Source organism: Pollicipes pollicipes, unplaced genomic scaffold (assembly GCF_011947565.3).
Source record: "Pollicipes pollicipes isolate AB1234 unplaced genomic scaffold, Ppol_2.1 Scaffold_3447;HRSCAF=4054_pilon_pilon_pilon, whole genome shotgun sequence".
In the NCBI taxonomy this organism is placed as follows: Eukaryota; Metazoa; Arthropoda; class Thecostraca; order Pollicipedomorpha; family Pollicipedidae; genus Pollicipes; species Pollicipes pollicipes.
In genome coordinates, this window is record NW_023596297.1 from 27,456,542 (window position 1) to 27,471,692 (window position 15,151).

Here is a 15,151-nt window from a genome sequence, read left to right on the forward strand (position 1 = left end):
ATGTATCGTGGCCGCGTGAGAAATGTTGCGGGGACGACGCGGCCCGTAATGGAGCCGCCGCGATGGCACGCGATCTGTTTCAGCTATCAACTGGAGGAGGCGCACATTCATTTCGGGATGAAAAACACGGACGGCTCGGAGCATCAGATATCGGGTCGTGCGTTCCCGGCAGAGGTGGGACTTCGATACAAGCTCCATCAGTGCCGGCCGTGTGCGATATATAACCGAGACTTTCGATGGTAACTGAGCTATGGAACAACTAGAAAGAGGGATTTGAGGACAACTCGTCTTCATATTGTGATAACACGGACCGCTGGATGGTAACTTTACTACGGAAAAAGTGCAATGCAGCGAAAGTGCTTGCTGAAGCGCATATCACGCAGTGCACCCATGCGCACGCGCACTCTAGTACATAAGTACACAAATGCCCTCCCACCTGGCTTGAAGAACATGTTGCACCATTCAGTTTTTTGGAAACGTGTCATACCCGGCGGCCGAAGCAGCATTTAAAAAGGCTACAGTTTCACATGGTCACACTTGGCAAAGCATGCTCGATGCCTTTTATGTGCATAAAGGACATCTGCATTTATTGGAGAAATGCATTACGGTATGGTATAAGCGGCTGCAAAAAATACTATGTGTTCTTCTTCACGTGCCTTGAACACTTACGATATATGTTGATGAACACTTGCATCTATGCTTTTAGTTATATCCTAAGATGTCATTACACCTATGTCATCACTGCCAGAAATGTTGGCATTCATCGCCATTCATTTCCATATGACGTTAACACCGCTGATTCTCGCGCATTAGCAGCTTTACTTGAATCTGATTTAAGCTGATTCGATGTTAATTTAACTAATTCGAGAAGCAAGAATCGCATCGAATCTGATTATGGGCGCATCGAAAGCAAGAGATTTGAGTCAAGGCCGGTTCACGGGAAATTTAGGTAATTCTTGATTCGCTTCTGGACACCAATAATCAAGCACACATTTATCTCTCACACTCATGAATTCTTGTATGATGGATACTCGAAAACCGCACATCGACGTATCATGTTTTTAACTTGCTTGGTGTTTCCTCGGCCTCACTTTTTCTCACTATATGTGCTGTTTATGTGGGATTTCTTTCTTTGCTCCTTGCCTGCATGAGTTGCAAACGAGCGCTTTGATAACGCAGTGAACCATTTGAGCTGGAGTCTATTGCCGTGTTTTTCCATCATCCTCCAGAAACCCGAGTACTTAGCATGCATGCGTAATTGGAGACCATAAGCAATGAAATATTTCATGTAGCCATATGCTATTTTTTACAGGAACAGTAATCCCCGAGCAATGTGTAATTTTTAGCACATTTGGATTATTTTTATCGACCACTTATTCAGCAGTGCTATTTGCTGGGAGTCACCGTTACTGCTTTGGTTGGTATCTTTTATGTGGACCAGTTCGCATACGTAGATTGCTGGATATTAAGCCATTAAATGGGTGAAATCCATAATAAGAACGACGGGTGTTTATAAACAGCTAGCATGCTTAATGAGTAATTGATGCGTAAGTGGTGTGAATTGTAACGCTTGTGCCGATCTCAAAATATACAGTGTTCGAATATGTTTAGGTGTAGGCTGTAAGGATATACGTAACGCAGAAAATGAAATAACGATCGCCGTCTTTCAGATCCAGCTGGTGGGCTTCAACGCCAACCTGTACAATAACCTGACAGTTGCGTCCTCCAAGAACCACGGCATCGTTGTCGTATCTATTCTTGTGCAGGTATAAAGCAGATATTATTAGCAGTGCTGGCTTTCACAGGACATCGGTCCTTGGAAACGCCATTCAACATCCGCTCATAACTGGTCTGTCTGACTCGCGCGGCTCTAAGCCACCAGGATCTAACTGTTTGAACAGGACTGAATCAACTGTTGAACAGGATTAAACCACCATCCTTACCGAACCGAGGCGCCCTGTCACTATCGAATGCCCACCACCTCTGGTCCTGCCGTTTATGTTTCTGCACTGCCGAATGCAGTGCAGTATAACACGGCGGGGTTGTCAAGACCGACTCAGCCGGGATAGCTTTACCATGTCGATATGGCTTGGGCGACGTGTAGTGTACGCATGGACCTGTACTCGGGCACCGTTCTATGTCCCCAGCATGGCACGACGCCCAATGATCAGCTACTCCGGTTCACCGAAGCCAGCCGGTCGATACCGTTCAGAAGTGAGCATTGTGTGGGATGGCGGATGTTTCAACTGCTATTGTTCGAGTAACCAATGTCCTCGTGGTACTAGCGCCGGCCGTGGCACGGCGCGTCGCATGCCTCTTGAGCGGGCGCCCTGCCTTGGTAACTGCGCCTTGATGCGGATGGCCGTTTTACTACGACAGAGCGTGCCTTGAGGAGTGCACAGGCAGCACGAATGAGGGAAACGTCCTTTCGTCTTGTCGCTGGCACGCTGAAAGCGACAGCGATGTGCGCGCAGGTGATGCCGTAGTTTGGAAGAAACGTCTCCTTTCCCGATCAATGACTCCGGAAGAGCAGCCATCGATCAGACACAGCGGCGTCGTGATTGCACGGTCACGAGGGCGCCGGTTAACGCGTGGCGGGTGCCGATGCTACAGACGATGCCGTCCAGCTGGCTAACATCACCATCAGCGGTCTGCTGCCCCAGACAGAATTCTACCTTACCTACGAGGGCTCGCTCACGTGGCCCGCCTGCTTCGAGTCGGTCACCTGGATCCTGATGAACAAGCCGATCTACATCACTGTGCAACAGGTGAGCCGGCTGTCGGCGTCGGTCGATCGCCGGCTCCGACGCGACACGCGGCCCGGCACAGCATGCCGGGCCGGGTGCCGTCGCGTGGCTCGACCGGCACGTGAAGCAGAGCGCCGGAATGCGATGCCGCATTGATTTAAGGCTGGATGACTCCCGGCAATTTGACTGGGCCTGTTCAGCGTGTTGAATTGGAAAATTGGAAGAAGGATTGCTATTTTGTTGGCTTGCGATATGCATTAACATTGGATGGGAAAGTACTGCTACGTGTGCACTTTAACATGTCATGGCTCAGGAAACTACCGGCATGCAAATGTTTGGGAGTTCCGTCCGTCTTCAGGAGCTCCGCCATCTTCAGGAGTTTTACCTCCCATGAGAATGCCGCGGGCGCGCGTGGATGCGTGCACGACGGTCTTGACGTGCGCGTCTGTGGTTGCAGCTGGAGCAGCTGCGCCGTCTGAGCCAGAGTCTGGCATCGGACGCCACCAAGTCGCCGCTGGGTGACAACTACCGACGGCCGCAGCCGCTCTACCACCGGCCGGTGCGCACCAACATCGACTTCACGGGAGCCGAGGTCAGCAGAGCGCCGGCTCGCGGCAGCCGACACCGGACACGCGCGCGTCGGCTGCGCCCCGTACACTAAGGGTGGGGGCTGGTGATCCGTGCCAGGTATTATGTGCTGGCAACATTTGTCGGTGGGTGCAGTAGAAGTTGGTTGCGACAGGGAAAAGGACGGAGCAGTGTGCGTCCACCGCTGTACCTCGTCTTGCCGGTGAAAAGGGCGTACCATTGAAACGGAGCACAGGAAACTCATGATGTCTTGTAGAACAGAAGTAATTTGAGTGATGAAAGCCAGAACAAGAGCTGAAGACTGGATGTGCTCACTTCAACGGAGACTCTGTTCGTCGTCTGTATATAACACTAATTTTGTATCAGTTAGGGCTCCATGTTAAGCCATTTACAAGAAGTAGAAGAAGCAATGGTGGTAGAATGGGACCCTGATCCACGCCTTTTGTGATCTGGACAGTCACTGAACCTCCGCGCCTCGTCTGGCTGTGATTGCTGGGCTATCCCTAAATCCTAGTCCCTCCCTTAACCCAAGCCCCTCCCAAAACCTGAGCCCCTTCCTTTATCCAAGCTTCTCCCTCACCCGAGCCCCTCCCTTAACCCAAACGGAGATCGTGTCAGCCCACCCCGCGCCGATCTCGGTTGGCCGGGGCAGGCAGTACTGGAAGTCGTCAAAAGTCTTGTGCATGTCAGTCGTGAGAGAAACAGGACATGGACCAACCCCTGATGCATGCTGTTGATGAGGCCCGGGGTGGCGTCCAGCATCGCTGTCTCTGTGGATCGCTCCGGCCGAAGCTCACGTTGGTGGTCGCACAGATTACCAGGCGGTGCAAAGTATGTCACCAGCTGAGAGCAGAGACCACACCCGCGTGGCTTTTGGCCCGCCTTAGGGAGGATGACCACTAGTCGGCAGTTGTTATGATCGACCTCATGCGCAGGCTTGAGAGTAAGAATCGCGGGTGCGACTTACTCGAACTAGATCGAATGAATGCCTATTGGTAACGCTGCCCACATGGCTACCTTTATCTGGGACACGATCCTTCTATCGTATCCGGCACAATGCTCATTTTTGCCGCCCGACGCCAAACTCACCGGGCGCACTGTTCACCTGTATTGTCCGGCGCGCTTTTCACCTGTCTAATGCGGCCCGCCCTTATCTGTCCTGTCCGACACATTGTTCACATGTCTAATGCTGCTCACCCTCACTTACCCTGTCCGACACACTGCTCACCTGTCTAATGCGGCCCGCCCTTACCTGTCCTGCCCGGCGCACTTTCCACCTGTTTAATGCGGCTCACCATCACCTGTCCTGTCCGACACACTGCTCACCTGTCTAATGCGACGCGCTCTTATCTGTCGTATTCGGCACACTGCTCACCTGAACAATGCGGCTCACCCTCGCCTGTCCTGTCCGGCACACTTCTCACCTGTTTTGCTCGACGCACTACTCGCCTGTTTTATCTCGTCACACCGCTCACCGGTGTCACCCGTTGCATTACTCTCCTCTGATATCCAGCACATTGCTCACTTGTCTTGTCCGTCCCGCTGCTCACCCGTCTCACCCGGTATGCTTATCATCTATCTCACCCGGCATACTTACTGCCTATCTCACCTGGCACACGGCTTATCAGTGTCAGCCGGTTCACTGCTCACCTGCCACACCCTGTAGAGAACGCACCTGTCTTGCTCGCTAATCGCTCCGCCTCCGTTCCGTTCCAGGACGGTGCATGTCCGACGATGTACCAGAACAAACACTACGCAGGTGGGTGGGTGGCCGAGACTGGCCTGTAATCGCGCTGTCAGGCGCCGCGGCCGTCGCTGGCCCAACCTGCCGTCGGTGCCGTCGCCGCCCCCGGCCGCCGACGCGGGTCGGCGCAGCGTGCATTTTCATTAGAGCGCTTCCCGGCCGGAAAATGCCGGTCGGCGGGAGGCGTTGAATTGCGCCGTCTCCCCGGGCACCTGTGCTCGGCTGACAAACGGAGCCCGTCGCCGGCTCCGGCAGACGGCATGGCATGGTTGCATGGCGACGGGGCTGCACGGGGACGGGGCTGTATAGTGACGGGCTGGGTGACGACGGGGCTGCACAATGACGGACTGGATGACGACGGGGCTGCACAATGACGGACTGGATGACGACGGGGCTGCACGGTGACAGGCTGGGTGACGACGGGGCTGCACGGTGACAGGCTGGGGGACGAGGGCTGCACAATGACGGCTGGGTGACGACGGGGCTGCACAATGACGGACTGGTGACGACGGGGCTGCACAATGACGACTGGATGACGACGGGGCTGCACAATGACGGACTGGATGACGACGGGGCTGCACAGTGGCGGGCTGGGTGACGACGGGGCTGCACAATGACGGGCTGGATGACGACGGGGCTGCACGGGGACAGGCTGGGTGACGACGGGGCTGCACAATGACGGGCTGGATGACGACGGGGCTGCACAATGACGGGCTGGGTGACGACGGGGCTGCACAATGACGGACTGGATGACGACGGGGCTGCACGGGGACAGGCTGGGTGACGACGGGGCTGCACAATGACGGCTGGATGACGACGGGGCTGCACAATGACGGGCTGGGTGACGACGGGGCTGCACAATGACGGACTGGATGACGAGGGGCTGCACGGGGACAGGCTGGGTGACGACGGGGCTGTATGGGGACAGGCTGGGGGACGACGGGGCTGCACGGGGACAGGCTGGGTGACGACGGGGCTTTATGGGGACAGGCTGGATGACGACGGGGCTGCACGGGACAGGCTGGATGACGACGGGGCTGCACGGGGACAGGCTGGATGACGACGGGGCTGCACGGAGACAGGCTGGATGACGACGGGGCTGCACGGGGACAGGCTGGGGGACGACGGGGCTGTATGTCACCGCGATGATGCTTGCCTGGGCAGCTCAGCGTGGAAAGCGGACTGCCGGTAACGTCTCACTAGTCTCTAGTGGGACGGGTGCATGTCACAGTCCGTGTTCTCAGAGCTGCATGCTGTGCTTGGTGGCGGGGCTGGAGTGGGGCAAAGATCTGTGGCCTCGCCCGTATGAACTCCGCACACTTCTAACAATACTCACGAGTGGAAAAGAACGTTTACTGAAGTCAAAAAGGTTGCTTACTGAAGTCGAATAGGACTCTTACGGAAGTCGAATATGATGCTCACTGCAATCGAACAGAATCCTTACTAACTTCGATTGGAACAACACTGCACATTCCGTCTACTGTAGCATGACTGATAACCGACTAGGAGTTAGGCCAAATTACACGTGCCCAGCACGACGCTTGGTGGTCGCCCTGATACGTTTTGGGAGAAATGGAACTCCCGGAACTCGATCAGTCTGGGCGACACCCGGGGACTCATTTCGCGCATGACATGGGACTCCCGCCGACCGGGGATGGGCGTCGGCCGGTGTACGACCGGCGAGGGACTGGCCGGCTGCGAGTGGGGCGGGACTGGCTGAGGCTGTCAGCAGGACCGGCCGAACAGATCCGATGTCACGTGCCCGTCCTTGTTTCAGCGAATAGATGGCTGGGCACGTAGAAACGCCGGAAGTAGCCCCCCCCGGAAGTAGGTCGCGTGGGGTTGTATCCAGCGAGCGGCGAGCGCTCGTCACATCTGGGGGACGTGCTCTCCGACGAACGGACGGCGTCGAGTGATGACGAGGCCGCCTCTGAGCTCCGACGGAGGGGCGTCGAGTGATGACGGAGCCGCTCCTGAGCTCCAGAGGCACGGCAGCGGGACTCGACCAGTGCCGGTCGGGCGCGGATGCGGCGCTGCTCGAAGCACAGCCGGTGCGTCAGCAGACACATATCACGCGTTGCGTTGGTGTGGACAGAGTGGCGCGGTTGCAGAGTGGTCGTCCGGTTGGGGCCGTGCGTGCTGTTTCAGATTCCCGTTGTAAGTGTAGACTGTTGGTTACTCCACATGACAACAGCTTCCGTCGGTGCCGGGACACCGAACAGCTCAACTGCAGCGAACCTGGCAGCCGCTGTTCCTCTTTAGGCCGTGCGCACGTGTTACGGCATTAAGTGTTGCTAGCGATATAACGACATATCATTTGTGTTGTGTTGGTTATGTGACTTGTGCTGCGAGGTGCGTTCTGCCTCGCTCCCTGCAGGCCGAAAACTGTTCGCCATGCAGTTTGTAAATCAATAAGTCTACTGCTGCACTGGTATAGTGACACCCACGTCCCGATGTACGATTGACTAATAGAGCAAACACGGGTGCATGTGTGCCTTATTGCTGTGCTGGTCAGCGAACTCCTCGTCAGGTGTCAGCTCCCGTCAGCTATCAGCTCCCGTCGGCCGTCAGCTCCCGTCAGCTGTCAGCTCCCGTCGGCCGTCAGGCAGCCCGACTGTTCAGCCGTCCCACGTGGGCCGGCCGGCTCCTCCGGGACCCGCCGCGACATGTGCCCAGGAGGCGCGGTCTGAGACACGGCGGAGGCCTGCGCCGCCGCCAGGTCACCTCCGCATCAGAAGCGCCGCGGCGCGCCGAGACCGCCGGCGGTAAATCAGAGACACTGATGATTTCCCACGCGTCACATTACCGGCGCTGCATGAGTTTACAGGGGCGGGCCAATCCTGTTACAGCGACAGAGACGAACAACTCGGCGACGCGGCGCGGCCAGATTTCATGGTCATTGTGGCGCGCCCGGCGGCCGATATGGCAGCCCGGCGCGGCGCCCGTGTCAGCGGCCGGCCGAGTTTGCTAAATAAAGCCACAAGTTTGGTCGGCGGTCGGGCCAACAGGACTAAACCACCGGCTGTCGAGCCCCAACTCGCCCAAACTCGTCCGGCGGACGGCCGCGTCACGGCCTTTCGGCCCAGAGCTGGCGCTGATCAGAGCTGGCGCCATTCGCCTCGAGCTAGCTCTGATAACAGCTGGCACCACTCACCCCGGAGCCGGCACTGGTCGCAGCTCGCACCACTCGCCCCGAGCTAGCGCTGATCAGAGCTGGCGCCACTCCCCCCGAGTTGGCACCACTCGCCCCGCAGCTGGCGCTGACCACAGCTGGCAACACTCGTCACGGAGCTGGCTGTTGATCAGAGTCGGCACCACTCGCCCCAGAGCTGGCGCTGATCAGAGCTAGCGCCACTCCCCCCGAGCTGGCGCCACTCGCCCCGAGCTAGCGCTGATCATAGCTGGCACCACTCACCCCGGAGCTGGCACTGATCACAGCTGGCACCACTCGTCCCAGAGCTGGCGCTGATCAGAGCTGGCACCATTCTCCTCGGAGCTGGCAATGATCGCGTCTCTCACCACTCGCCCCGCAGCTGGCGCTGGCCACACCTGGCAACACTCGTCACGGAGCTGGCGCTGATCAGAGTCAACACCACTCGCCCGGAGCTGGCACTGATCAGAGCCGGCGCCACGCACCGCGAGCTGGCGCCACTCGCCCCCAGCCAGCGCTGATCACAGCTGGCACCATTCACCCCGGAGCTGGCGCTGATCACAGCTGGCACTACTCGCCCCGAGCTGTCGCTGATCACAGCAGGCCCCACTCGCCCCGGAGGTGGTGCGACTCGGCGTGTTGCCGAACGTACAGTCACATTTGTTGTCAACTCGTTTCCTTTCAATCCACACAGAAGTTAGGCTCCCAGACCTGGCCCTATTCCTCACCTCCACACATCCTATGCTGTAGACAACTTCGCACTGTAGTCAAATAGTTTTCGTGGACTTGACGGAGGCAAGCCAGGACCCAGGTTTTCAAAGACCACCGCTGTGCTCGGAGAGACTGTCCGACAAATCGGACCGAATGTTCGAAAATAAGACCGGCAATGAAGTGCTTGCGGTCACAAATAAGGGCCAAAGGATTTATCTACATACTTGGTGAAAGCCGTGGAAGAGCACTTATCGTTCAACTTACGTGTTTTCGCCGGCTTGATGGATGATACGGCACGTGGGAAAGCAGGACATCTTGCTGATACCACGGCTGGTACACTAACAAGAAAAGAAAACAAGAAAGAGCCGGTCTGTTCTTTAGAACTTTTTGATACTCGGTTACCTCCCTCGGATGACCTGGCTGATGGGTTAAAGCCAGATAAGGTTCTGTTTTTGCAGCTTCATGAAGTTACGGGTGACGTGGAGTAAAACTCTTTGAAGCTAAATCGCGCTGCTACTTATAACTAAAGCAGTAGATTTGGTCATAGGAGTTGATGGCGTGACCTGCTAAGAGCTTGATCCTGTGTGGCATGGAACTTATATCCATGATGTTTTTTATTGATATGTATGTGAACTAGGCGTGCACGAAGAAGTTGGCATATTTGTCCTTTCATTTTGTTCATTCTTAGTGTCACTTTGGATTTATAGACGATACAAAATATAAAGATTGTAATAAAAACAGGTATCGATATTTCTCGCAACGTCGTCTTTCAATGCGAGGCACCTTAGAATGAGTGTGTACGATGGTATTTGAGACGAAGTTTCATAGGGTGTCATTTCTTATGGAAGCAATAGAACGTCTTAATATTGACCGTTACGCTCATTACAACACGCGGTTATGCGTGGCAGCATTACATTTTCACGTCTGTGCCCTCGCACCCCAGGGCGCATACGTCACGACGCGCGTGCGGCAGCATCTTTCGCAGTGCTTCCAATTTTACTTCCTTCACCTTTCGTTTGATCCTGTTGGCTAGTTTGGATTTGCTGCTAGCTGTCCAGCTTCCCTGGTACACCACCTGCTTAAGGATGCTCTAGATTGGCTCGATGGGTCGAATGGTTGGCATATTTGGAGGATTGTCCTCCTTCGCGACGTAGGGGATCTCATTCTCATGTCCAGGCACGCGTTGATGTCTCCTTGTTAATGCGAGGTGGCCAGGTGTGGCCAGAATATACTGTCCTTAGAAGAAAGTTTGTCCAAAAATGACTTTCCGACACTTCACGCACCGCTACAGACATATTTTGTGGTTCATGCACCCCTTGCCCATGATAAAGGGCTGAAAGATACCCCACGGTTTGGTCCCGACTCATACCATGAAATAACGGAATTTTGGTTTGTCGTAGCGCTTCACGTCAGAGGAGCACCTGTTCCTATCATCCGTGTAGTGTACAAACTGTGGTTTTGTAGAGTATTCATAGTCTAATAAGCCTTGTTAGGCTCCGTTGCCTGTGGTGACGCCTTTATCTTTTTGTACGCTTAGAGGTCCATGGTAGAGCTTCATGCATTTCCTGTTTATTTCCTTCTTCTGCTCCTCTGTCTGCACTGGCGTTTTAACTTCCTTATAGCAGACCAAGCCAGCCTGTTTATGATAGTGCGATGCACGTGGACCCAACGATCTTCTATTGGGCAGCCACGGCTCACGCGGAGCTCTTTTCTTCCCCTCACTCCGCAGATGCGTGGTTTTGGATGTATTCACTAAACAGCTTTTCGACCACTTCTAAGCTTCCTTTAGACTGCCTGTCCTGAAAGGTCTTTCTAGGGCAAAGATGCAATAGAGAACAGCTAAAAATGTTTTCCAGTGAACACACCTCTCTCTTCCTTATGCTCTGTATACAATTATACAACTCGCTGAGCGACGACATGGTTCGTCCTTTCCTTTCACAATGAATGAGAGCAGTGATAATTATTTATTATTATTATTTTATATTTTATAGTTGGCAGCAATCTGGGGAAGTCTCATGTGCTTTCATACGATACTAAATGTATTCTTCTCGCTTGTCTAAGACGGCAAGCATCTATCCTGAAGCCTCGTCTAAAATTTGAGGGGACGCATGTGACAAAGCCATTCTGAAGTTGCGATGCAACATTCAGACTGGCACTTAAGCACCTGGAGCTAAGATCAGATATGTTCGGCGCGCGAATATCCAGCGTTCGTCATCATGAGGTGGGCAGACACCTGTGAACAGAAAGACAGGGAAAAGGAGGCGACTCATGTGCCAAAGCTCTGTCACTGCCTGTGCCGTACTGACGGCCGAACACCTCGCGTTGGGTTGACGACAGTACCGCCCTCTAGCGATCGCATGGTGGTTGCGTGGTGCGCCGACATATGGTGCATAAACCAAAACGTACCGCAGAGGTGAGTTATCAACGACGGCGACAACGTTCAGGAGGTGCTTTTTTATCAAGAAGTGTTCGGAAACTTTATCAGCGCGTTCTTACATACGCGCAAAATGCTAATGTGCAGATGGGTAGCGAATGGTACTTGCGGGTGACCAAATGGTTACGAAATAGTGCGCCGGTGGTTTGCACCACGCAGGATTTATTTAAACGCGACCGCACGCCTTGTTTGGTCTCGCTGATGCAAGCTTGGTGACAAGCTCGCATCAGACATGGTACACAAAGTTTCGGTTGCACATAGATCTTTTAGTTCGAGTTTACCGAAGGGGCACGCTCGGTACCCAGTATCATATGATAGGCATTTTTACAGCTCTTAGACTTGGAAAATGGAAGCACGATGCCCCACATTAATTTGACAATCTGTAAACCTCCTCGCAAGTTGGACCTTGAATGACTCATGCATGTTTTTGTGTGTCCATTGTTTAACAACCGCTACCATCGTCATCGTTACCAACCACCGTTATCGTTCAACCACCATGAGAACCGCTGGCAAGGACTGGAGCGCACCGTGCAGAAAATATATTGCTCAGTGAGAACGACGAAGTACCCGGAAAGCTTTCAATAACGAGGTCATAGCTGCGCTAACCCGATGGAGGAAAATGCTTTTAGTATTGCCAGAATGAATAATCAGTGGTACAATGAACGTTTGTAGAGCATCCGCGCCGCTAGCATCATTTGCGGTCAGTTAAATACTACTCTCGATATTACTATGCACGTTCGTAATCCCCGGCACGTGGCAGGTCGCGCATCGTCCGCAAATAGAGCGATGTGGTCAAGGGCACATACGTAAGCAAGTCCCACACACGTTAAGCCACGCGCCAAGCACTTCAAGCTGTGGCGGGCGCGTAGGCTGCTGGTGACGGCGTAGGGGCTGGGGGTGGGGTTCAGGGGGTGTGGGCGGCCATGACCCGGCTGGTCCACCTCCCCCTCCCCCGGATGACGTCTGGTGCCGACCACTGCCCAGTCCCGACCGTGAGAAGCCGAGCATGCTGTCGTGCCATTGGCCGAGTCATAAGGCGTCTGTGTGCGTTTGGTTAGTGGGTGGCAACGTGCTTTGGCCGGCTAGCTGGGCAAGCGAGCGCTAGGGCGCGGACTTAGGTAAGGCCCAGACCGGGCGATTCGCGAGGCAATCAAACGATGGACGTTATTTGCCCCGGACCATTAGCTGCGGCAAGCTATTTTGCGTCACGCACGGCGCCGTCATCGCACCGAGCCCTGGGGAAGGTAACTCAGTTCTCGGTGAACAGTGCCTCCAGCTGACGCGATAAAGCAAACCTGCCTGTCGCTGTTGGAGCTGTTTTGTAGCCGATCGTGGCGCGCTGAGACGGCCGCGGCCGACCTGGCTGCTCTCCCGACAGCAGAAGACGGTCAGATCAGCACCGGCCGCCGGGCTGCGGCGAAATTGATTCGGCGGCGGCACGCGACCCGCCGTGGTCGGACTGCCCGCAGGGGAGGGGGGGGGGGGGGGCGAATGAAGAGGTTCGGCCGCGCTCCGCGCTAGCGTGCTAAACCCCGCTGGCCGCCGAGTGTTGACCCGTTCAAAATCAATGGAGACATTTGGTCGGCCGGCCGCATGAGATCGGCCCGACATGCGATGCCATCGTCAGGGCGAGTCCGCTCGGGAATCCATTAGTGGTGGAGTCTGGCGGGCGCACGGCGCGCGCGGCCGCCGGGACGGCCGCCGCCCGGCCGATCGTAAAATCGTCGCCCGGCGCGACCTCCGCCTGTACGGACGCTCGTAAAACTCGAACCGTCAGGTGGGGTCTCGGCACCCAGGCCACAGCCGTCAAATCCGCATGGCGCCGAGTGCGGAGGCTCGGTATGATGGTCGGGTGCCGCCGTGCGGTGCGGCGGGGCAGGGGGCGTTGGACGGCAATGACCGTATTACTGCAGCAGAAGCCGCGCCGTGCGCATACGACGTCAGTTCAGCATAGGCTACATCCGTTGCGGGTGCTTTAGAGAAGCTCTGATCTCATGCTGTCTCCGCAGGCGCGATGCAAGTGCTCTCAGCGCCCGCTAATGGCAGGGACAGAAAGAAGACTACGGCGTGCCCTGTTCGTGACGCAGACCGCATGCCTGAAATGCAAATGCGTTCATTGTACTCGTGTACAACTTTGTCATTGCGGCTTAATGGGTGCAAAGCATTTATGTTGTCACGTCATTGCCTGCGTGCATGCCTACGGTTCGATTGCTATCGTGTTCGAATTAAGCGTTCGACCACTAAAACGGCATGCCTTTCATGCACCATTGTCCTGCCTGCTAGAAATACGCATATTCCATTGCCCTTCTTGCTTGGAACACGGTGCGCATTACATTGTCCTATTTGCTTGGAACACGCGCATTCCATTGCCCTGCCCGCTTAAAGCACTCCCATTCAATTTCCCTACCTGCTAGGAACACGCGTATTCTATTGCCCTGCCTGCTTAAAGCACTCCCATTCAATTTCCCTACCTGCTAGGAACACGCGTATTCTATTGCTCTGCCTGCTTAAAGCACTCCCATTCAATTTCCCTACCTGCTAGGAACACGCGTATTCTATTGCCCTGCCTGCTTAAAGCACTCCCATTCAATTTCCCTACCTGCTAGGAACACGCGTATTCCATTGCCCTGCCTGCTTGGAACATGCGCGTTCTACTGCCCTACTTGGTTGGAACACGCGCATGCCACTGTTCTATCTGCTTGGACACACGCATTCCAATGACCCACCTGCACGGTGATGTGCACTCAATGCACAGGACACGTGCATTCAGGGGTGTCAATTCTGAACTGTTTTGGCAGGGAGGCTGAGCCAAGGTCCCGACTCCTCTCCTTTATGTTTTAGTTACTGATTTAGTCTATTTTTATTTTGACGAAAGGGAATTCTTATTTCAAATGTTTCGCCACAAACTGCATTCAAATTTCATTCAAAACAAATCTAAACAGCATAGCAGACATGCAGGACCGGATCTATAGCGAGGGGAGGGGGAGGGGGGCCGAGGGCTTTGCAAGAACGTACCCCTTTTAATCGGAAAAGAAAGGCACCCCTCTAGAGGCCGGCTAAGGGTACCGATGGTGCGCTTCTACTGCGGCTATGGACGGCGGCACGTATGGTTGGTTACAGGCGTCTTAAACTTCTTAAGCCTTTGCCCGTCTTATGGTCCGAGGTGTGCTAAGTTTACTGCATGGCTTACCTGTTAAGCGGTTGCTATTTTATTTTCATTACGAGGGATGATCTGGCGTTGGTAGGTGCACTGCTCTATGCAAAAAATACATGTGTTTTGTGTCTGTGGGGTCGTAAACATTCGGAAACACGAAACGAAAACAAGAGAGAAAAGCTACGAGGTTTGGAAGCCAAGCCATTCAGCCAAATTATACAACATAACGAATTCCTTTTTTGTCCTTGAATATAGGGGAAAGCTCCCCTTGTAAAACAGCGCGATCTTTGCGGAACGCGCGAGCAGCATGCACAAATTTTGGTCTGAATCGCATTCGAATTGGCATCGTACTACATTGTTTTTTTCGATTCAGCTGTGCCATGGCATCAGCGAAGAAATCAAGAACATAATCATAGCCAACACTCTTAAGCAATGTGAAATTACGTTCAACACCTAAATGAACAATTCACGTTGAACAACACTCGGTATGTGACTGAGACTATAATCAAAATGCTTTAATCATTTATTTAAAAAATGCACTTTTAAATAGCGGAAGGGAGGAGTTTGTTTTGACTGAGGTGTAGAAAATGCATGTGCTACCAATATGACCGCCATGTGCATG

The 15,151-nt window shown here is 54.3% G+C and overlaps 1 protein-coding gene across 1 annotated transcript in view; it reads left to right on the top strand.

Annotated features, from left to right (window-relative positions):
- LOC119092371 (carbonic anhydrase-related protein 10) overlaps nt 1-7,547 on the top strand; it is a gene marked incomplete at its 5' end in the record, with an annotated part of 42,368 nt that extends 34,821 nt beyond the window's left edge. Inside the window, 7 exons of the mRNA XM_037215335.1 lie at nt 84-174; nt 1,671-1,766; nt 2,148-2,214; nt 2,614-2,768; nt 3,205-3,339; nt 5,052-5,094; nt 6,857-7,547. Of these exons, the coding sequence (XP_037071230.1) occupies nt 84-174; nt 1,671-1,766; nt 2,148-2,214; nt 2,614-2,768; nt 3,205-3,339; nt 5,052-5,094; nt 6,857-6,879 (610 nt within the window). The remainder of the gene's footprint in view (nt 1-83; nt 175-1,670; nt 1,767-2,147; nt 2,215-2,613; nt 2,769-3,204; nt 3,340-5,051; nt 5,095-6,856) is intronic.
- Between the last annotated feature and the right edge of the window lie 7,604 nt (nt 7,548-15,151).